Here is a 19,683-nt window from a genome sequence, read left to right as displayed (position 1 = left end):
ACAGAAGCCCATCAATTCTGAAGACAGAAACCCATCAAGACAGAAGAAATATTAGCCTCTTCCAAAGTAAGGAAGAATACATGAACAGTTACACATATTTTTCCTGAATGCTAACACAGGAACAAGCAAGAACATCAGCTGCGAAAACTGCATGCCAACTCTGTTTCTGTTAATGTTTCTGGTCTGTTTATATTGTTTGTCTGTTTATGTAATGGTCTGTTTTTTTATGTTGCTCCCCTCTAGGAGGAGGTTTCAAAGTATTTTAGCAGAACTACCAGATTCTGTAACAGCTTTGTTCCCTATGCCCATCCGTCTGGTAAACTCGCAAGATTCATTTTTCTCGCCATGTACATCTATACATCCGAACTAGACTGTGTGTCATTTAATATATGAGGATGTATGCATAATTTTGTATTTATTTATTTATTTTGTCATATTTATGTATATTGAAGGTGGTGACCCTTTGAGAGCTGTATGCAATGAAATTTCATTTTAATGTATGCTGATTAGTGTACATTCAAAGTGACAATAAAGTTATTCTAAGTCTAAGTCTAACTCCAAGCCAAGTCCCAGTAAGTGTAATATACCGGTAGCTTATTCCAAGTTAATTGGTGAGATTGCAGCTCATTTACAGGGAAGTCTCAATAAATTTGCCACAGAAATCTCTCTATCTCACTTCTTTTCTGAACAGAACAAAGCCATCTGCAGGTACCCTTTTTTCCTATAAAGTTTGGATAAATTATTAGAAGTGCAGTGCATCCTATAAGTCCCTATTCATATACAAGACCAAGGCTTATTCCTGTTTTTAAAAAAGGCATCAAGGTCACAGCTTAATGAAATCAGACAACCGAAGCTGAACGAGACAGCAGTGAATGTGTTTGTAACTTGGCAGCCACTTTCTGAAAATAAACATTCCTTCATCTCTATCTCCCAAATCCACTTCTAAAAATACATTTCCACTGTATAAATAAATTATCATCAGCAAAAATACATTTTTAATTAGCACCTGCTTTTGTGTACCTCTAGCTCATCTCATTCAAAAATCTCTGTGCCCTGCTCTGAGCCATTCTTAAGTAAATAGTAAACTCTTGAGATCTTAGGTGTGAAGCTGCCAATTGGAAGACACTGTCTAAGATTGTTTATTATAACTTTGTCAATGATCCAGTTATTCTTTCCCCTTAAAAGATTGGAAAAAGATCACACTAACAATAGAGGAAGATAAATCTTTCATGGATGAAGCAAGGGGAGAAGCAACCTAGAACTAAAAAGAAACTTCCTAACAGTGAGAACAATTAACCAGTTGAAGCACTTGCCTTCAGAAATTGTGGGTGCTCCATCACTGGAGGCTTTTAAGAAGAGACTGGACAGCAACTCATCTGGAATGGTATAGGTCTCCTGCTTGAGCAGGGGGTTGGACTAGAAAATCTCCAAGGTCCCTTCCAACTCTGTTATTCTAATGGTCTCAAGGTCTTTTTCTCCCTGCTTTTCCATACTGTAGTGTGGAGTCCATTGATTTAGCACAAGCTACTCTAGTAGGAGTGCCTAGTCGCTACTGTAATAGCTTTTTCACAGCTGCTGACCTCCTCCAAGCCATTTTAATTACATTTTTTGCACTTGGGCTGCAAGATGGTTGTTGAATAAATGCTACTTTAAATAAATTTTGGCTAGTTTTAATCCTTGATGCTTTGTGGCCATTTTTAATAATTCGTGGAATTCTGATATGACATTTTAATAGTTTTTATCTACTTTTATTAATCTGATATATGTAACTATTTTTAAATTATGTTTTTAAGATAGGCTATTTATCATTTTTAGGGTACTTTATCTTAAAAGAAGCCTTTTTTAAAAAAAGGACGAATAAATCCAAAAATAAATGTATCCAGTGTAAACTAGTTATCAAAGGCATTTTTGGTTCCAAAAACTCAGATATATTATTCCTTTGCCTGTTGGTTTAGACGATAGGACGGTGTGGTGCTTCAGTTTCATTTCCAGAAAAGGGCTTTGGAGAGATTGGGAAGGCAAATTCCAATCTTCCACTTCGTCTTTCCTGGATTACAAAGCTGACCTATCCCATAATTCTGGGATAAGATGCTATCAAGAGCTGCAGAGAGTTGCTGTATCCACATTCTATGTATACTCCTAAACTCATTTTGGAAATGAATCCAAACTCTGTCCAATCTAATATCTGGTCATAGCACCTGAGAAATTGCCTGCCATTTTGAATTTCAGTGCTACAGTCAATGCATTCTAGGGTTCACTTGCTATGCTAACCTATAGTTTGTTCAAAGAGAATTGATTAAGCTACAAGTTGATGAGTTAATGAATCCCTTGAATCCTTAATGTGGTTCGCCTGGTTTGTCTTAGACTGTAATATTGACTTATTTTTTTTTATTCAAAAACCCTCTGATTGCTAGCTTAGATCATATATAAATTCAGCCTGTAGCTGGCCTACCCTAATCTAAAGAAAGTATAGGATTTTCCCTGGTGTCTATGGAGATTCTCAAACATCCAGGTCATGGTTACCCCAAAGGTGCTTTTTGTTTTTTCCTGAAGATGTTTTGCTTCTCATCCAATTGAAATTCAAGGAAACTTCAAGGAAAAACAAAGAAAACCCAGTTGCCTTTCGAAAAAGTACCTTTGGGACACTTGTTCTTGTGAAATCAGATGATTATAATAGGATTTACAGGAGTTTGAAAAGGCCTCCATTTTGGAATAAAATCTTAAATGTAGTTCCACCTTTGTTATGATCTGTAGTTCCAACAATAATTGTATTTGCAATATAGTTCCACTCATATAATTTATTATTAGTTTGCTTATCAGTCAACGTAAATAGTATATAAAGAATGTGTGCACTTTATACGTGCATGGATTGGAGATGTGAATATGTAGGCGCTTTTGTATGTAGATAAAATTGTGCTGTTGGCTGAGAACCCAAACGGTTTGCAGTGAATGTTGAATCGATACAATGAGAAAGTTTGGATCCAAAAATTAATGTACCAAAGCTCAATATAAGTGTGTTTGCAAGAAAAAAGGGAGAGCACAATTGCAAATTATACATCAATGGCAAAAAACTTGAGTAATTCGATTGATTTATGGGAAGAAAAGTTAAGATATGCACATGCTAATAGAAGGATAGCGTGAGAGGCAGTGTGGTATACTGGTTAACATATTAAACTAGGAGAAGAGACGCAGATTCCAGTCACTCCTCACCTTCAACAGCTTAGTGCAGGGGTGTCAAACTCTATTTCATTCAGGGTTGTTTTTGACCTCGGGGGGAGGGGGGGCAGAGTGGGCATGGCCAGGGTGAATGTGGCCAGCTCAATGTTACTGCCAGAGAAAATGGGCTCCTGAGCTCTGTTTTCGGCTGCTATGGCCTCCTGTAACCCTCTGCCAGGGAAAATAGAGCTAGGGAGAGCCGCATGTGGCCCTCCTAAGCTCTGTTTTTGCTGGCAGAGGCATGGTGGGCCAGTCCTTTGCTGTTTCCAGGGTGGCCCTGTGGGCCAGATCTAAGCATCTCGTGGGCCAGATCTGGCCCGCAGGCCTCGAGTTTGACACCCCTGGCTTAATAGGTTACTTGGCCAGTCATATTTTCTCAATCAACCTACCTCAAAAGATTTTTGTTTGTGGAGAAAGATATCTGGAGGAACCATTAGGTGTGAAATCTTGAGCTCCTAAATGAAAAACAGAATAGAAAATAAATTGATAAAAATCAATAAGTAAAGTATGATCTTTTTAAAATACTAAGTGCTTAGCAAAAGAAAAAAAATGGCTATGCATAAGACCATTCTTCTCGCAAGAAAAATATAAAGATAAACTAAATGCAATGGGAATGAAAACATGGGAATCCATGAGGGCAAAGACATATATGATTATGTAATCACACAAATGTTATGAGTTACATATTTGTGTCAGCCTCTTAACACAATGCTAAATTGTGATGTTTGCACAATCATGCACCTGTTATTGATTTGGTATCCTTGTGTTGCAAACACCACTGAATGGAGTTTTTAAGAACTCCATTACAATGGAGTTGTAAACAAGCATAGATAGAGATGAAGGTGGGAGCAGAAGAAAGCACTGCTGGAAAGCAACTATTTAAGTTGCAAACCAGTTATAAAATAAATATAGGAGGAGTAAAGGAGATAAGGTTGGTGTGAAGTTAAAATCATACTGTGAACCAGACAAAATAATTTAAGGTCAGAAGTGGAGGTAAGCCTTGCTGGAAAGCAGCAGATCAAGATGTGAACCAGCTAAAAAATAAAATTAGGAGGAAGTGGAAGAAACTTTACAGGAGAATAATAATATAACTGTGAACCAGTTAAATAATCAGATTGGAGTTATATAAACTATGAATTAGCCAAAATAATTTTAATAGTATAAGAGAATAACTATGGAGTAACTAAATCAAAATAAAATATTTTGGAAGTAATAAACTACAGAGCGAAATGTTGATTGATTTTGTAAAAATTTTAAGAGAAAAGGGAAATAAATTTTTGATAAGATTTGGATATTAGTTGTGATCAAGAAGTGAAATATAGATTTGGTGTAATGGGTCTTAAATTGAGAAATGTATATGAAATATTGATTGTTAAAATGATAGAGATTTAGAATGGTATTTATAGTCTAGAATGTTGGGCAAAATAATTGAATGATAAATGTTTAGAATAAGATTTTTTTCTTTCTTTTTTTCTTTTCTTTTTTTTTAAAAAAGATGTAATTGGACAAAAATGGGAACAAAATTGATTGTGGGAATCTTAATAATTGTACTTATTATATGACGGAACAAGCATCTGCTCTAAAAAGATGTATTTTATGTTTTGTGTTTTGAAAAATAAAAAAAAATTGGGAGAAAAAAAAAAGCATAGATAGGGATGAGAATGGATGGATGCTGAACAAAACAAAAAGTCCAAAAGTGGTTTCCACAAGAGATATTTATGACATGTTTGAGTGGAAATGTTTCGTCAAAGTAGTTTACAGTCCCGAAACTCTAAATGAAATTGGAGCCCTTTCAAAAATCAACCATAATACATCAGTCAAATTATGGTGTAGCACAATGTGGGAACTGTGAATTGATTTGAATCAGATTTGTGTGATGTTATTCTTGCCAAACAAGTGGTCTTCATCTCACAGTGGATGTAGAACATGGGTAGAGTTGAGCCAAATATGTTTGTGACTTTAATGATTTGATTACTGTACTCTACATGAGTCTTATAACTGAAGGCTGGAAATTAACTGAGATGATTTTTTCATGTGTGATTTAACTTATTTTCCACTTAAGGTTGTATTTATTATGTAATGAACCAGCATGCATGAATCAAGTTTATACTTCATTAGTGATGGGCATCACTCATAAGCATATACTGTAGATGTAGTTCTTAAACTCTCTTTATATGATGATTATATATATATATATATATATATATATATATATATATATATATATATATATATATATATATTCATGGTCATACCGTAAAATTTGCCTAGGCTTGAATCCAGATGACTTTAAATGAGGGATCGTTTAAATGTTAAAGGACAAGAATGGGGGACAACACAGATATAATTCTGTTTTACTAAGACAAGCCTATGAGATTTTGAAAAGATTAATGGACATAGTGGGAAATCTTGCATGAATTCTGATGAACAAAAAGGTTGGAGAGAGGGGGAAACTTTTTAAAAGTGCTCAGCATGCCAGAAAGCATGCAAGTAGTCATTACTTTTACTTTTAGAATTTCCATATGCATTATTTTTTTTTCCAGCTGGTAATAGCTTTAATGACTCCAGAAATGTATGCTTAAAGTGTAAGTGTTGAATTACATGCTGCAAAATAATTGCATGTCACGGTGAGAGACTTGGAAGAGGTTTATTTATATACTGCACACAGAGAGTGCTAAAAGGAAGTGAGATGTGTGATTGGTTCCTACATTTTATTTTCTTATATCCCACTGAAGTAAGCAAAGAAACAGGACAGAGGAATAGAGCTAAGGGTTGGATTATTTGGGGTTTTTTTTTGTCCCCCTCCTTCTGATTCAACTCAGAGCAGGGTTCCTGGTGCACGTTACTTAAAGAACAGGGGCTGAAGACTGAAATGTGCTGTAGGTGTGGCTGCTTTCTACCCACATTTTCATTGCTTCCAGGGCATGCACAATGTTAACGCAAAACTCTCCAATGTCTGGTTGACTCCTGGAGGATCAGAATTGGAGTCAAAAGATCTGAGCTGCAGGACTCCTTTCATGTTCTCATTACAAGCAAGGGAGGGACAGCAAAATCTCTGCTCGTGCAGTTCATTCTTCATTTCCTACCTCCTATTCACCAAATAACTGAGGCTCCGACCTCACGGCTATCAAATCCACTCATCAATTTTCATTACATTTTTCAAACAATCTCAGCTTTTCTTTCCTCTTCCAGGTTGTTATTTTATATAAGGTCACTACAAGCTCAAGATGTTCATGGTAGGGCTGTCCTCCTCCTCCTCCTCCTCCTCCTCCTCCTCCTCCTCCTCCTCCTCCTCCTCCTCCTCCTCCTCCTCCTCCTCCTCCTCCTCCTCCTCCTCATCTTTCCCTTCCACTTCCATGCATCCAGCTGGTTCATGGAATCAATAGCACTTTTGAGGAATCATGATTTAGGCTAGTTTTCAATCTTGAGATTTTTTAGGGGTGTTCTGATACTTTGTGTGAGTTGTACATCTATCTCTGGTGGATACATCTTATTCTTAAACATGCCATGAAAAGATATGTGTAAATATTCTAAACAAATGGAACAAAATAAACACTTTTATAATGATCCGTCTTCCCCCCCTCCCCCCGGATCTATTTATTTAGTTTGTCAAACATGTACAATATAACAGATATAAGTGTAAACATGGACATGAACATAGTAAATGAGTACAAATAAATGGGGACAGTAGGATAGGGATGGTAGGCACGCTGGTGCGCTTATGCATGCCCCCTTTATGGACCTCTTACGAATGGGGTGAGGTCCATGGTAGACAGTTTAAGGTTGAACCTGTGGGGGTTTCAGGTTGTAACAACTGAGTGATGTCAGGGAGACGTCCTCTCATTGGTTTTTTTCAATGAACTATGCTACAATCACCAGTGAGAAATTTGGGGTCATTGTCTTAATTTTTTCTGCCCACACATTTGATGGGCCATTTGAAAATACCATTTGACTGAGGTGTGGTTAAAGTATGTTTTAAAAAACTGCAGGAATCAGAACTCTTCTGCTTTGGGTTGAAAGGAGGACTCTGGGAAGGGAATTTCTCCAACAAGGGACAGAACTGAGAATACTGGTCATCCCAATGAAAGGAAAGGAGATTAAACCTGCCTTTTTCTGTGAAATGCGGGAAGGGGGTGGGGTGTTGTCTCTGCAAATATGAATCTCTTTCGTTCACAGTATCAGGCAGGGCAGTCTTCAAATGATTTATAGCTGCAGAATGTACTATTTGTGGTAGGCCACATCTGAGTAACCTTTCTACTTTATACATTTTGTGCGTTTTACATGACACAGTGGCTGAATTTAAATGGCACACTAGAGCATAATGCGGTTTGCTTGGTTTTGGCACAGTGAGAATATAGCCATATATTGATGAAAAGATTATCTATGTCACAAGTCCCTGATAGACTTTTAAAAACTGCAAAACAGATTGTTGAATGGATGTCTAAGGCCACTTTCCTCCCACAGATCTCCAGATCCTTAAATATCTTTGCAAATACTTCCTCCCTCATACTTCTCTGCTTTTCATTATGAAAATCCACTGGGATTTTCTTCCACCAATTTGCTTTTACCCAAGACCTTATATACTTGTCCAACTATGCATCCCTGTCCTAAAAAAGTTTGCACACACTTGTACATTTTCCTGCAGAAAAACAAGAATTTGCTTTTGAACCAAATCAGTTGAACAAGTTGTGTTGCCATGAATATGAACCTAATTCTCACTATTGGCAGAATGATTAATTGAAGCCAGGGAACCTTCTTTGGAAGGTAAATCAGGCAGTCGTGGCCTGGAACATTCAAGTAACCCTTGGCTTCGAGCCTACTGAGGTCTGGGAGACAGTGTTAAAATGCAGGATCTTCAGTGAAATAAATTATTCATTGAACAATTATTGTGAACTGAGTCATTTGCATCTAGTAAAGATACTACTACCATATTTTTCGGAGTATAAGACGCACCTTTTTCCCCCCTAAAAGAGGGTGAAAATTTGGGTGGGTCTTATACACCAAATGTAGCCCCGCCCAGCCTCTGAAATGGAGGTTTCATAGGCTGAAAAAAAAGCCTCTGAAACGGAAACAAGGCACAAAGCTCACAACCAACGAACCTGTTGCTAAAGTTCACCTCTGGGAACAGCTGATTGGGGGTATTCCGGGAGGCCGATCCACCTGCCAATCTGCTTTTTTCTTATTTTCCTCCCCAAAAACTAAGGTGCATCTTATACTCTGAAGCATCTTATAGTCCAAAAAATATGGCAACTGTCATATAAACCTAGTAATTGTAAAGGAAATTGGAATCCAAGTTTAAATCCATATCTAGTCCAAGACGTTTTTCCCCCCACTGCTTGGCTCAATCCAAAGTCTGAAATACCGTTTCAGGGGGGATCCAAAGACCATTCATCAAAAGAGATATGTAGCCATCATGACCTTTTCTTCTTCACTGATTCTTTTTGGAAAGAAAAATATTAAAAGCAGCATTGAGTAAAGAATATTGGGTTACAAATGGAAATAAAAAAAACATCTTTATTGATCCATTGGTGGAAAAAAAAAATAAACCAAAACCTTAGCTGGATGATACATTAATTGTGGCCAACTGAAGTATCTGAAAATGGCATGTAAGCCTTCAAGCTACCCAGAACATTTATCAGGCAAGATGATATAAGAAAAAAGGGAATGGGACGTATGAAACTTTGAACCACTTTTGAAGCACTCAAAATGGAGTTTTGCAAGTGCTATGATTCTGATTGAAACAGTTATTTGGAAAATATAAGAGGTATAACAAAATCCTCATTTTTTTTCTTTTTTTTTTTTAGATTTCAAGCCCTACACAATTGCTTCAGAAGCAATTAGATTTAGACTTAGAATAACTTTATTGTGATTTTGAATGTACACTAATCGGCATACATTAAAATGAAATTTCGTTGAATACAGCTCTCAAAGGGTCTCCACCTCCAATAAACACTACATAAACATGACAAAATAAATAAATACAAAATTATGCATATACCCACATATATTATATGATACGGAGTAGAGGTGGGTTTCAGCAGGTTCTGACCAGTTCTGGAGAACCAGTAGTGGAAATTTTGAGTAGTTTGGAGAACCGGTAGTAAAAATTCTGATTGGCCCTGCCCCCATCTATTCTCTGCCTCCCAAGTCCCAGCTGATCGGGAGGATTTTGCAGTAACCTTCCCCTGGATTGGGGAGGGAATGGAGATTTTGCAGTATTCTTTCCCTGCCATGCCCACCAAGCCACACCCACCAAGCCATGCCCTGCCCACCAAGCCACACCCACAGAACCAATAGTAAAAATTCTTGAAACCCACTGACATGGAGAAACAACACAGTCTTGTTTGGATGTACAGTACACATGTACATGGCAAGAAAAACGAATCTTGCGAGTTTACCAGACGGATGGCATAGGGAACTAAACTGTTACAGAATCTCATAGTCCTGCTAGAAATAGTTTGAAACCTCCTCCCAGTGGGGAGCAACAGAAACAGACCGTGAAATGAGTGTCTGGGGTCTCTAACAATGCTTTGAGCTCTAAGTACATAGCCCTTATAAGCAAGCTTCCTATAATCTTCTTGGCTGTCCTTACCACTCTCTGTATGGACTTTCTATCTGAGGCACACCAGCCACCAAACCAAACAGTGATGCAGTTCCTGGCTGTTTTTCCATGTGGGCACATGCACAACAAATTTGCTTCTTCCCCAGCCCCAAGCATTTCAAAATACAACTTTTGAAGACATGTGCAGCCCTAATTCAAAGTATAAATGAAAACTGACAACATTTAGACCCTCACAAAGTTCCATTTGTGGTTTGGCAAATCCACAAGCAAAATATCCTCAGGAAGCACATGTCTGCAGAACATTTTATCAGCCTCCAATGTCAAATTTAATTTAAGTTGTTCAGTAAGGAAAACATCCACAACAGGTCCTTCAAAAGTAGCCCTCCCTGTGCATAGTCTCACACTGTCATCTTTGTTCAGTTTCAGCTGATTCATTTCTGGTTCAGCTGCAGTTTACATAGAGTTGCCCAAAAGGCCATTTTACTATTTGCAGTAGTGAAGCTCTGCAGAACTTGTGGGCAGACCATTTTCCCATTGATGGAAACTTGATTTGTTCCAACACTTGGATTTAAGCCAGCTTCTCTCTCTTCCCTGTAGAGGTTGAGCTGCCATGGCATCATGCCAAAATGCTCTCATTTCAACAAACTCTCTTAATGTTAAAGACAATCGTGCCTTCACAGCTTTGCTTTCCATTCCCAGCATCAGTTCATGGGAAGGGGGGAATCCATAGGCAAATGTACACTGCATGAAATAAAGCAATGGATGGGAGTGCGAGGCCCTAATCGGAGGTTACTCATTGCATTCTCCTTAAGAAGATTAATTCATACCATTCTCAGTGTTGTAAGGCAGGTTTGTGGACAAGAAGGTGATCACAGAAGCTTTCAATTATTTTTGCACAAATAGAGATAGTGACGGTGAGGAAATGTCCATTTTTTAAATAAAGGCTTGGATTAGGGACTGTTGCTCATTTTCAAACTCTTCAACAACATTGCTTATGAATACAATAATGTCACAAGCTGTATGTGATGCTTAGCTTCTGAATACTTTCTCCCCATGTCATAATATGTTGCACGGAGACTCTGTTCCTCACCCCCTCCATCCCAGTGGTGGGATTCACTTACCGTATTTTTTGGAGTATAAGACGCACCTTAGGTTTTGGGGAGGAAAATAAGAAAAAAGCTGATTGGCAGGTGGATGGCCTCCTGGAATACCCCCAATCAGCTGTTCCCAGAGGTGAATTTTAACAACAGGTTCCTTGGTTGTGAGCTCTTTTTTTCTGCCTCTGAAAGCCTCCAAAACAGAGCTTCAGAAAAAAAGCCTCTGAAGCTCTGTTTGGGGGCTTCTTTTCTGAAGCTTCATTTCTGATGCTTTTTTCAGCCTCTGAAATCTCCATTTGAGAAACTGGATGGGGCTTCATTTAGAGTATAAAATGCACCCAGATTTTCACTCTCTTTTCGGGGGGAAAAAGGTGTGTCTTATATTCTGAAAAATACTATACCTTCCCTACCGGTTCACGAATTTGAGCGTGCTTGCATGCTCTCTCACTCCGCTCGCACGTGCCTCATCTGTGCATGCGCATGCACAGTAGGTATGTGTTACGTCAGGTCGGGTGGGCGGAACCTCCCACCGTCGCCACTACCATTTCACACAATCCGGAGAGAACCGGCTGAATCCCACCACTGCTCCATCCCCAACATTTTTCCTCTAAAATTCAGCTCAAGTTGCCTTTTTTATGTTTCTTAGTGGCTCCTTTACCCACTATAAACAGAGGAACCTAAAGTTTTAAAAAAAAGAGTATAAAAGCAATACGAAACTAGATAATCATTGACATCTGAAAATATGTATAACTTTCCCTCATTTAATATTTCGAGACGCACCATTTGGGCCCTCAACCTCATTGACTGGATGTTCAATTGGAAATTGAAGCATTCCATGTTATGTTTGAGCTTTTCTAAGAGCTGAAATCTAACCTGAGCGAGGATTATTGAGGATTTGTAACCATAACAGTATGGAAATTTCTTTAATATAAAGATAGGCAAAGCCCACTTAACCACATCTTAGCAGGAGAGGGGTCAAGAACATACACTCCGTATATCTGTGCATGGGAGAAAATCAGAAGGAAGTGATTCAAGATGAGTACTCTCTTAAAGACCAGGCAGAATAGCAAATATGAAGGGGATACAGAACAGAACTGTAATTCTTTATATCATGAAGAAAGAAGAACAGCTCATGCTTTTGTCAACCCTCCCCCCAAAAAATCATCCTTCAACTCAATTACTTTTTTTAAAAAGAAAACACCACAAGAAACAGAAAAGGAGGCAGCTTATTGTCTCTTTCTGTTCTTCCACCTTCAGAAACAGGTAATTGCACAAAGAAACAGGGAGCAAATTACCAGGATAGAAATACATCTAATAAAGCAATGAATATGATATACGGCATAATCAAATGCTGTGATAGCAGCAATTAATTGTCTGGGTATATAATCCTTCACATTCCTTATAGTCCTCCTCCTAACCTTAAAAGTGCTGAAAGGACCTGAAACTTGTTGGGAGAACTTTAATACAGAATGGCTTTTCACATGGCTACCTGAATATGTCTTATTGAATAAGCCCCAAATCAACTAAATGTATACATCATGCAAAATCACGATCCACAAACCATGATGGCTGGGCCCGTATGATGGGCTGAATCAAAAGCAGACCAACCTTTACAGTTGGTTGTCAGGAAGCACATGAGGGTCTGTAAATCTCCCACAGGCCAGACATAAGGAAGAATAAATTCAATTTCAAAATCAGGTTGGCAGCAGCTACCCTTTGATCAAAGTCCATCCTCTTTTTTTAACCCCATTTCTTCTGCAGATGCTCCTGATTTTCATGCTCCTCTAATGGGCACATATTCCTTCACCTGCATCATATTAATTGATCATTGCTAGGACCCCACATGCTTCATCACTTTCTCCTTGCAGCCTGGTCTCCAGGGTCTAATCAGATCAGAGGTGGGTTTCAGCAGGTTCTGACCAGTTCTGGAGAACCGATAACGGAAACTTTGAGTAGTTTGGAGAACCGGTAGTAAAAATTCTGACTAGTCCCACCCCCATCTATTCTCTGTCTCCCAAGTCCCAGCTGATCGGGAGGAAATGGCAATTTTGCAGTAACCTTCCCCTGGATTGGGGTGGGAATGGAGATTTTATAGTATCCTTCCTCTGCCATGCCCACAAAGTCTCACCCACCAAGCCATGTCACACCCATCAAGCCCACAGAACTGGTAGTAAAAAAATTTGAAACCCACCACTGAATCAGATGATCAGGTTGCTGTCAACAGACATGCTGCATGCTTTTTTAATGGCATCAGAAAAACTTACTGACCAGCTTTCAATCAGCCAATTAAGTAAATTTATGTCGAGCTTTCCACCTATAGCACGGGTGTCAAACTCGCAGCATCACGTTGCCGTCATGTGATGTTTCATGACATTTTTCCCCTTCACGGAGCTGGGGTGGGTGTGGCCTGCGCGTGACACATCCGGACTGCCAGCTGCCAGTTTGACAACCCTGACCTATAGGGTTCATAAATGGGATAGTAATAATATAAAGAAATTAAAAGCTAGAAAAACCAAACATTATTAATGGTGTGTGTTTGTGCGTGTATAAATAGATATAGATGTTGATGTAGATATATGTAGTGTGTGTGTGTGTGTGTGTGTGTGTGTGTGTGTGTGTTAGGACTGTATTTGTTTTAAAAAATTACATAATTTAAATTTTAAATATTTAATATTTAAGTGAAGTTTGTGTACCTAGGTACACCCACATTACACCAATTCTCCGCGAGCTGCACTGGCTCCCTATTGGTCTCCGGTGACAATTCAAGGTGTTGGTTATTACCTTTAAAGCCCTACATGGCTCAGGGCCAGGTTATTTTCGAGACTGCCTTCTACCACATAGCTCCCAGCGACCGGTAAGATCCCACACAGTTGGTCTCCTCCGGGTCCCGTCAGCTAAACAATGCCGGCTGGCGGGCCCGCGGGGGAGGGCCTTCTCTGTGGCTGCCCCAGCTCTCTGGAAACAGTTACGGCCTGAGGTCCGGACCATCCCCACCCTATTGGCCTTCTGAAAAGCAATGAAGACCTGGCTTTTCCGGCAGGCCTGGGGCCGTTGATCTCACTCTTGTGATCCGGCGAGATCCGGCCATGAATGGTGTGAATGAGTTTTAATATCTTTAATGTTTTTAATTTTTAAATGTTTTTTATTAGGATTTTAAATGTATTGTGAGCCGCCCTGAGTCTTCGGAGAGGGGCGGCATATAAATTGAATTAAATTGAAAAAATTGAAATTGAATTCATTGTTTTACAATTGAACCATATTTTATTACTGTTATAAAGCTTCTGTGTGAAGCATCTCAACTGCAGCTATTCTATAGAATATTACTGCCCTTCGTTGTTGGGGTGTTTTGCTTTTTCTCCTAACAGTCATGAGATGAATCAGAACGCATGTTTTAATTTCTTCAGTAAGCTTTTCCCTAAAGATTTGTACTTCTGCAAAATAAATAAATAAATTCCCTGAAGCTTGCTGAAAGTCCTCTGGTGTACCAATGATAACATTTCAGCTACCCGAACCATGGCATTTTCCGCCATAACTTTAGAGGTAGATGAAATGTTTCTGCTCTATAGGTTTTCATGGGGTTCCCAAACCTCACTAAATTATGGGGTGTTCAACCATGATTAACTAAACTTACCAAAATCTGTCTGGCTTCACATTCATATGAGGACCCGGATTGTGGGGGCAATAAGCTGACTTTGTATAAAAAAGAACACCGCTTGGGGGGGCCGAAAGCCCTACTAAGCAGGTATATACAAAAGTATGAAGGCTATTGCTTAACGCATTGTAAGCCGCCCTGAGTCTCCGGAGAAGGGCGGCATATAAATCGAACAAATAAATAATAATCAATAATCAATAATCAATCAATCAATCGTTGAACCATAATCCATTGTTTTCTAACTAGGATGGCCAAGTTTGCCCCCAGCAAAATGTGAAGTTATCAGAATGGCAAGTACTAATGAAGGCAAATATTTGTAGCTCAGGGTTGAAATGAGAGGACTTTGGTGCTCTCAGAGCTTGTTGTTTTCATGCAGATATTCTTTACTTGAACAAGGTAAACATCCTCAGTGCTAGTGCACTGATCACAAGTACTGAGCCTTGGTGGCACAGCAGACTAAAGCACTGTTAAGTAACACCAGCTGCCTGCAACTACTGCGAGTTCAAATCTCACCAGGCTCAAGGTTGACTCAGCCTTCCATCCTTTCTAAGGTAGGTAAAATGAAGACCCAGATTGTGGGGGCAATAAACTGACTTTGTATAAAAAAGAATACCGCTTTGGGGGTGGGGGCGAAAGCCCTACTAAGCAGGTATATACAAAAGTATGAAGGCTATTGCTTAACGCATTGTAAGTCACCCTGAGTCTCCAGAAAAGGGCGGCATATAAATTGAACCAATAAATAAATAAATAAATAAATACTGATGATGTCACCAAGTTTGGGTAATGAAACATCTGCAAGAAAGCTGTCAAGCTCAGAGAACACCAAGGACCCCTCTGAATGACAAATGCACAATGTTCTCATCACACAAAACCCACCATTATTTACTTATTTCTCAACATCCAATGAAAGTACATACTGTAAGTCACAGCATTTGCATTAAGACATCTTCAGAAACATATAATCCTTTCCCTCTTTCCTATCTGGGAACACTTACGTTTATATAATATCTTAAGCCAAAAGCAAATTACACTTTAGCTTAGTACAATGTATAGTATGTGCTTCTCCAACAGACATGGGTCAGGATGAGTGCAGTATGCATTTGGAAAATTACATGATAGCGTTAAGTTCTTAAAACACCTTTCTTTTGTTGTCAAGATTATGCAAAGGTCAGACTGAATAAGTTTCCCTTTTTACAGATATATTGAGATTTGTACCTTAATGGAAGACTTGACAGGTTGAAATACTTGGGTTATTGCCAAGATTTTTTCCTAATAGGTAAAGTTTCTGCTATAGGTCACGCTTGATTCCTGATGACTCTGTTCATGCAGTTGTCTCATCAGGCTTTTCCCTAGCATAGTTGTAAATCTCGATTTTTCCCGACATTGACCCTTATCCTAGAACAGGCAGAAGTCTCATAGAGAAACTTAGATGGATTAGGTTTTTTTTTATTGTGGACAAGGATGAAACCAAACCCATATAGAAGGACTTCTGTTCTAATAGTAACAAGATCCAATTCAGCTTAGCTTCTGAGTCTACCCAAGATGAATCAGATCTTGTCACTTGTTGAGAGTTTCCTAAATGTCCTTGATTTCTCAGCCAGAAACCAAGGAATATTAGGGGGCTTTCTGGAAGGAAATACATTTGTAGAGCTGTGGAAATTTGCTGGCAAGGCTGTTTGGAATTAGGAATTTACATTATTTGAGTTGCAGCTGCCTCCTTTGAAGCATCTTTGGGATTTGTTTGTTGAATAATAAGGCAACTCTGTTTTATGCACAACCATAATGTACATTCAAAATGCATCGCCAGATACTTAGTGAGCTACTAGGGATAGCAGACTATCAATAATGCAAGTAGAAAGGCAAGGAAAGTGGATTATGCATATCATTATGCATGAACATGCTACAGTCATTGATATTCTAACATATTAGGACCATCCAGAGATGGTAGCTATATACAATCCAGATGGCAAGAAAATCCCATCGAAGCAGAGGGATTAGTTGACAGCAACTTAGTCAATTAGCCAGGAGAAATTAACTAAATTTGCCAATGGATTTATTATCATCAGAGGATCAGAACCAGAGATTCTGAAACTCTAGGACATCAAATAAAATCAGCATATTGACAATCTAAACAGGTTTCTAGACCATTTGTGATGTTTGAAAATACATGGAATATCCTCACGGGCATATTAAAATGCAGAGAGGGATTCAGAAGGGCTTAGATCTTCAATATCTGTGACAGAAGGCTGAAATTTCATCTGAAGAAGATATTAAATCCATAACATGCATCTAATTTCATTTTCGTCATTACAGAGAACAGCCTATATATGCTTCCTGAATTTTATTTTCATCCTTGTGGAGTTTTTTTCCCCCTTCAAACTATGTATTTGCTCCAATATAAACAAAGAAAAGAAGAACAACTATCCGTAACATATTTATTTGAGTGCCTCCCTCCAAAGTGAACTTGAGCATGTCTCACAAAAGTGAAAATCTGATCCTGGAAAATCCTAACACTGTCCCAATACACTGAAACCCTAAACTCTCTCTTGACACCATTCACCCAGCACTGTCAATCTTCATGATAAGCACTTTTTTTTTTTTGCAAATTTATATAGTACACACAGATGCATTCTCTTTGTATAGCAAACTTATTAATTGTGATGAGTAACAAGAGAATCACAATAGTTTTAAACCAGTACAAGTTGCTTTAAAATCATTTTAAATGCTACCCTTATTAACACAACTGGGACAAAATTGCCAGAAAAAGCATTGCATGTGTGTGTACTACATACTGTAGGATTTGAAAAATGATCCAGAAATCACTTTCTGTACAGTTAAGTTGTTGCTGGCAAAGGCAAGATTTCTAGTTGCCCATACCAGTGAGTGTAAAGAGTTAGAAAGATGACTGTGATGGAGGTATACAAGAACATTACCATTACCTAGCCAAAGGGGGTTGAAACATGTTTTAAGCCTTAAGAAATAAAATACCATTCGGAAGTGGCTCAGGCAGATACAGCCCTCATTCACTGGAGTATAAGAAGGGAGAGGAGGAGGTACAGATATATAATCAGACTTACAAGGTTCTGTTATTATAACCAACCTCAATAAAAGTACTTCTAATTTTCTTTGAAGTTGATTTTCCTGGTCTGGTCTTCCTAGTTTTTTTTTTTTTTTTTTTTTTATGAAAGAGCATGTTGTATTTGCAGGAGAATATCAAGAGGAAACTTTGTGAAAAGAGTTAACAATCAGAGAAGTTGGCTGAGTCTTGGAATCTATCAATTTTATTTAACTACCCATTTTTTTCTCTTTCAAAATATCACCACTCCTCCAGACCAGTGGTGAACTCCAATTTTTTTTACTACTGGTTCTGTGGACGTGGCTTGGTCGGCATGGCTTAGTGGGCATGGCAGGGGAAGGATACTGCAAAATCCCCATTCCCTCCCCACTCCTGGGGGAAGAATATTGCAAAATCTCCATTCCCACCCCACTCTGGGGCCAGCCAGAGGTGGTATTTGCCGGTTCTCCGAACTACTCAAAATTTCCGCTACTGGTTCTCCAAACTGCTCAAAATTTCCGCTACTGGTTCTCCAGAACCTGTCAGAACCTGCTGGATTTCACCCCTGCTCCAGACCCTAAGTGGCCATTCATTCAATATCCCCATACATATAGGATGGCAAAGTCAGTGCAGAATTTAGGGAAGGAGAAAAGGGAAGTGCTACCTAAATTAAAGCAATATGGTTACCTAGCTGGTACTTTTTACAGCCTGAAAAGCTATAAGAAAGAACTTTGTCCCCTTGTTCTTCAAACCCTGAGATAGAGCTAGACTCGAGAGTAAAAGAAATTCCATCCATCTATCATTTTAATCTTTCCACAGTTCATAGAGAGTCCTTTTGCTCTATTGTCACACCCTACAATCAATACATTTCCTCTACAACAGTGAAGGTACCCAAAAGGATCCTTTTCTTGGCCTTACCTGTCACTCCAGTCCTGGAAGCCAACAATAACAGTAAGAGTTGGAAGGGACCTTGGATGTCATTTAATCTCACGCAGGAGACCTATACTAGGAATTCAGGATGCCAGCCCTTTCTTGGGCAAGCACATTAATTTTCCACCCCTTTCCCCTGACAAATTCCAGTGACAATTCTACCCTGCAACAGACTGGTTTTGCGATTGTTCTGACATACTGTCACAACCTGTATTCTAACTCAGTTCTGCTGTTCCACAGATTGTAGGCAACCTCAATCCAAAAATGTGTCATGGCATTCAAAAACCCAGGAGGCGATCCTTCTAGAAGCATTTGAATCTCTTCTAAGCAGATGTGGCAAAGGTGCTTTTTCAAGAGGCAACTGGATGTTCTTGTTTTTCTTTGAAGACATTTCGCTTCTCATCCAAGAAGCTTCTTCGGCTCTGAGCTTCTAAGCAGATGTTGACTAAGCTATTCTTAAGGATTTTTTTTAAAAAAAATGTTACCCTTTGTGCAATTTTATTTTCAACTGTTTAAAGGTTTTATATTTTAGCTTCAAATCCAAAGTTTGCAGTATAAAAGGAAAGAAAAAAAACCTGTCCTAGTATTGCTCTCTCATTAAATGCTTTTAAATCTGTCTTTCTCTAGTACTGGATAAATGAATACACCTCCACATTGGGTATTGGAGTCTTCCATTCTGGAATTGAGATCTACGGTAGAGGTATGGAGTTTTATGTGAATTATGCCTGAAAATAGCTGTAATATTCCATTGTTTTTAAAAAAAGGGGTTGTTTTAGTGAGAGTTAAAAATTGTATTTTTGCCCCTCCTTGAGGTTCTTTTAGGGAGAATTAAAATTATATTTTTGAATAGGTTGCAAAAAAAAAAAACCAGCAACATCCTACATGAGTGAAGGGCTGGGACAGCTAAGTGTTAAGAGCAGCAGTCCCTTAGGAAAGCAAAAGTCCAGATGGAAAACCACTGAATAGATTAAAATTATATTAAAAATAATATAATGGTTTTTCTAGTGATATAATGCATGGCTGTGAGAATTAGATACTAAGAAGGAGCAAGGGGTAGGAGATACTCTTGAATTATGGATTTGGAAATGGTTACTAAGATTATCATGAACTGCAAGAATCAATCAGCCCATCCTGGATGAAATGAAGATTGATGGCTCCCCCAAGGCAACAA

At 38.7% G+C, this 19,683-nt stretch overlaps 1 protein-coding gene across 1 annotated transcript in view; it reads left to right on the top strand.

Moving 5' to 3' along the window:
- Positions 1 to 19,683, top strand: part of LOC139307909 (deubiquitinase DESI2-like) — a 42,720-nt gene that overhangs the window by 9,656 nt on the left and 13,381 nt on the right. The window contains exon 2 of the mRNA XM_070931264.1: positions 19,140 to 19,212. Coding sequence (XP_070787365.1) covers positions 19,140 to 19,212 — 73 coding nt within the window. The remainder of the gene's footprint in view (positions 1 to 19,139; positions 19,213 to 19,683) is intronic.

The sequence above is a fragment of the Pituophis catenifer genome, unplaced genomic scaffold, assembly GCF_029215685.1.
Source record: "Pituophis catenifer annectens isolate HBS135680 unplaced genomic scaffold, rPitCat1.0.hap2 SCAF_1, whole genome shotgun sequence".
Lineage (NCBI taxonomy): Eukaryota > Metazoa > Chordata > Lepidosauria > Squamata > Colubridae > Pituophis > Pituophis catenifer.
This window is presented reverse-complemented; position numbering and strand designations above follow the sequence as displayed.